The sequence below is a fragment of the Papaver somniferum genome, chromosome 9, assembly GCF_003573695.1.
Source record: "Papaver somniferum cultivar HN1 chromosome 9, ASM357369v1, whole genome shotgun sequence".
Taxonomy (NCBI): domain Eukaryota; kingdom Viridiplantae; phylum Streptophyta; class Magnoliopsida; order Ranunculales; family Papaveraceae; genus Papaver; species Papaver somniferum.
Window position 1 is genome coordinate 154,529,577 of NC_039366.1, and position 4,223 is coordinate 154,533,799.

At 34.5% G+C, this 4,223-nt stretch overlaps 1 protein-coding gene across 1 annotated transcript; it reads right to left on the bottom strand.

Annotated features, from left to right (window-relative positions):
* Positions 1-311: 311 nt before the first annotated feature.
* On the bottom strand, positions 312-3,626 carry LOC113314166 (DNA repair protein RAD51 homolog 2-like). The gene is made up of 12 exons (XM_026562927.1): positions 3,474-3,626; positions 3,241-3,354; positions 2,977-3,129; positions 2,789-2,892; positions 2,633-2,696; positions 2,488-2,543; positions 2,090-2,170; positions 1,684-1,749; positions 1,491-1,582; positions 1,296-1,415; positions 987-1,130; positions 312-539 (listed from the first exon to the last, which is right to left on the bottom strand). The coding sequence occupies exons 1-12, from the start codon at positions 3,555-3,557 to the stop codon at positions 493-495; spliced, it is 1,125 nt and encodes a 374-aa protein (XP_026418712.1). The 5' UTR covers positions 3,558-3,626; the 3' UTR covers positions 312-492.
* Between the last annotated feature and the right edge of the window lie 597 nt (positions 3,627-4,223).

Below are 4,223 nucleotides of genomic sequence, written 5' to 3' on the forward strand. Positions count from 1 at the left end.
CGGTTTTTCGTAAACTTTATATACCGTTGAAAAACATTTTAAAACACATACGTAACGAATATAAACATGGCTATCAAATTATACATATTTCTTATAGAAACAATAATCAATTAAAAGGATAGTTTTAGAAATATCCCTTAATTAGTGAAATAGCCCATCTATTTGTGGGACAAAATCTAAAACCAATTGGCTCAACTAATGTGGGACGTAGGGAGTAGTAATTTTGGGTCGAGCTATCATCATGAGTAGATATTAATTGGGAACATCCACCAACTTTTATGTTACATAAAGAGAAGAATACACGAACAAACTTGAAATACTAATCTGAATTTAGATATATGAAGTACATTACAGTAAGAAGAAATCAAGTTGTTGAAGAGAAATAGTACACTCTCGAGTAATCTGCTTAACAATTAATATTGAACCTAAGGAGTACACATCAGTATAAGTTCATTTTGAACATATATTACAGAAAACATACCTGTTTTCATTTTAACCGTTGTAACTTGGGCCAACTGATGTTAAAAAGTCATCAAAGCCTGCACTAAAATAACAATGAAAAGTCACAATGTCTTCCCATGTTATATCAAATGTGTAGGACTAGGAGGAATGATTAGGGCTTGTTATTCTTAGTCGAGCGGAAAATTTTCTTCTTATTTCCCGAGTACAAAAAAGAAGTCCATCTTAGAATAATCTGGCTAATTTCAGACCTGAACATGGATTTTTGGCCCTTTTATTTATGGACCCCTTTTCCCATTTTACTATTGACTAATTTTTGGTGAAGGATGTGCTACAATAGACTGAAGGTGTTAATCTTAACTGGCCCACAAATTCCCAAAAGAACTGTACCAATTATTGGCCATGGAGCATACAGCTTCACAACTCCTCGTGTTTAGAACCTCAACCAAAGATTGCCTGCAGTTCCTTACAATGAATTGAAAATCCTAGGAAAAAGTTTGAAAATCTTCTCAAACTAAGTAACTGACCTTGACAATGAATTGAGTGTATCTCTGGTCCTTTCACTTCTATACCATTATCGCTTATTAAGGAAATCCCCGATGAGGTGATGATAAATGGAAATGCAAGAGGTGGAGAAATGGGAGACTTTGCCACCTTAATATATCTCTGACCTTCAAAGGAAAAACGCCACAGTGTTACAGCATAATCTATCATAAGAATGGTGCCTAAAATAGGATAATTATACTTATAAAGGGCGCTGGTCGCTTAACAGCCAAACTAGACAAATTAGCCCAGCGTAATATGTATAAGTGCTGTTCTAATTCATAATGGCCAACCTGAATCAGATTCAAGCACTAAACGAATGGTCACCGCATGGGCCCAGTGAATCCCAAGCGCAGCAACAAGGTGGGAATTAAGCCTCTCCGGATCTTTCACGATTTCATGATTGTTCTCCGCTACACGTAAGATAACCAACTTTTATAGGAGATATCTAGCAAGAAGTGGCCTAAGTAGGTTAATTTAAATAATACCTTGGAAAGGATACTGGACTAATTCATCACAGTTCTGGGATCGCACTTGGTTGGTCACAATAATAGGAATCCGTGAGACCTCTGCTAGTGACCTAGGGATAGCTCAAACAAACATCAGTTCTTTTATAAAAATGAGAACGTCTGCACCAAAAATGTTTTACAAATCACTTAGTAATCAAGATTCTGCTCTTACTTGATGAAGGAAATGTGCCAACCTAGGGAATGCTGCTTAGGAGCTTTCACATCTCTGTCATTTTCACTGTGCACAACATGAAGGAGCATTCATGTTATTATAAATGCAATGAACTCTTTAGAGGTAAACATATTGACAATGAGCTTTCGTGTCTGTGTGTAACTATCTATCATCTACTGATGTCCAGGAGTTAGCTAGAAATAAATCATGCGCAGGCTATTCAGTCGATTCTGCTCTTACTTGAAGGAAATGTGCCAACCTAATGGATGTTAAGTCAAAAGTTGGAATTATCAGGAATTTATCAGCTCCAAACTGTCAGGTGTGGAAACATGAAGTGTTTTCCTATCAGACACGAGTATACTGTAGTACAATTCCTATTCCCTAGGAAAGAAATGATTATGCATACCCTGAAACAAAGCCAGCCATGCTATCAATAATGAGCAACTTAATCTGATTTTGGAGAATCGACAGCTTGACTTGCTGCAAGCTGCATGATGACAGAAAACAACACATTAGATCGCAATAACGAGGATGATATATTTAACTTACTCAAACTAAAACTAGTTTCTTTCCCATGTAAAACCGATCAGTTAATTCTGTTCATTAGGTATACATCCACGCAATCCAAATTCCAACATAGTGCTAGCGACCAAGTTCGGCAGAAGTGAACATAAAAAACACCATGCATTTACTCACTAAGGTCATCCAACAGGGTAACTAGTTCATTGACTTTATCCCAATACTTGGAAGTCAAAAAAAATTAAAATTGCTCATTGACTTTATCCCACAGAGTGAGTGACATACCTCTCAGTGAACTCAGTGAATGATGTAGGTCGTAAAACAAGTATCCTGCCAGCCATCTGCATTTAAAAACATGAAGCATTTTATTTTGAATCCCTTGAGAATTTTTAATGAGTGAGAACAATATCAGGAATATGTTGAATGCAACCTCCTGTGCCATTCTTTCCAATTGAAAGACTTCTGGGAAACTTTCTGCTCCAATCTCTATCAATCTGTAATCAAAACCACTGAGATTGTCTGCTAATAAAAGGGAATAACATCACAAGCCTAAACGACGAAGTATCCATAAATAAGATAATTAAACCTTCTTGAACTAAACTTTGACTCCACGTCAATATATATTGCTCGGCCATTTAAGCCACCACAAGCTGTTGGTAGAGCAGCCAATAACGCTAGCTTCATACAGAACTGCAAACGTACTTGCAAAAATTACAAGAGTATCATGCAATGGTAAGATTGCTAAAATTAAATAAAAAGCAATAAGGACCGTACTTGTGTTTTGCCAATCCCAGCAGGGCCAACAAGTTCGGTCAAAGCACCAAATGGTACTCCACCACACAAGGCTTCATCTAACCCTTTTAACCGTGTGGGTAAATGACCAGCCAAGTACTCATTTTGGACGTGTTCCTTCATCAACGAAAAAGCCTAGAAACAACTAAAACCAACAGTTCTTGATTCCCTTTCCACTTTAAGTACACAATGTTACACAACCTAAGTTTGTTTAATTTTAAGGAAAATTTAAGAAATCAAACTTACAGTCTGATATGGTGGACATGTCATTTCACTAATGTGTGTTACCGCGGAATTAACATCACTCATACCCACATCTAACAATTCCATCAAATCGAATTCAGTTAATGACAAAGCATCCTGAACCCATAAAATAAAATTCATCAGTCATAAACCCTAGATAATACAAAGAATTTTTTTTCTTTTTCTTTTTGAAGGATTAAATCTTAGAGAACATTGGAGCCTTTATAAACACCTACCTTGGATGTTAGGATATTACGAGCTGCAAAAATGTTAGCTATTGATTTTGGTAGACCCATTTGAGAGATCACCTTGTTCGCCATCTCTCTCGCTCTCTATTCCCGCCAAATGTGTAGCGCACGGAAAAGTGAATTTTTCCTCCCTTTGGTTCATTTGGTTTCCGGGGCAGTGGAAATTAAGGCTTAGTTTGGTATTTGTGCCGCTTTTATAAAAGCACTTTTCCGCCGTGCGTTGTTGTGTTGTGCTGTGTGAAAAAATCAGTTAGACGTTTGGTAAAATATTAATTAAAATTAAAGCTGATTAGAAAAGCAATCAAAGTGTGTTTGGTAAAATATCAGTTTCAACCGTTGTTGTTGTGGTAAATGACAAAAACAGACATCTCTGAAAATAGTTTTATTCAATTTTATTGTGTTTAAAAATAATTAATTTTTTTTACTACTAAATGTATACGAATATATAAAATATTAAATTTACTAATTGTTACTATTATTATGATTGTTAAAAGAAATATTTTACATAACCACTTTTTAATATATATATATATATATATATATAATTTTCAAAAAAAAAATCAAGTAATTATTTAATATTAGTTTTTATTTTTGATAAATTAAATGAAATATTATCATAAAATAGTTTGAAAATAAAATATAATAATATTTAAGAATTAAAATATAAGAAATAAAAAATTGGTTGTACATATATTTAAGGGTAATTTTTGTCATTTACAAAATAAAATAGAGAGAAAA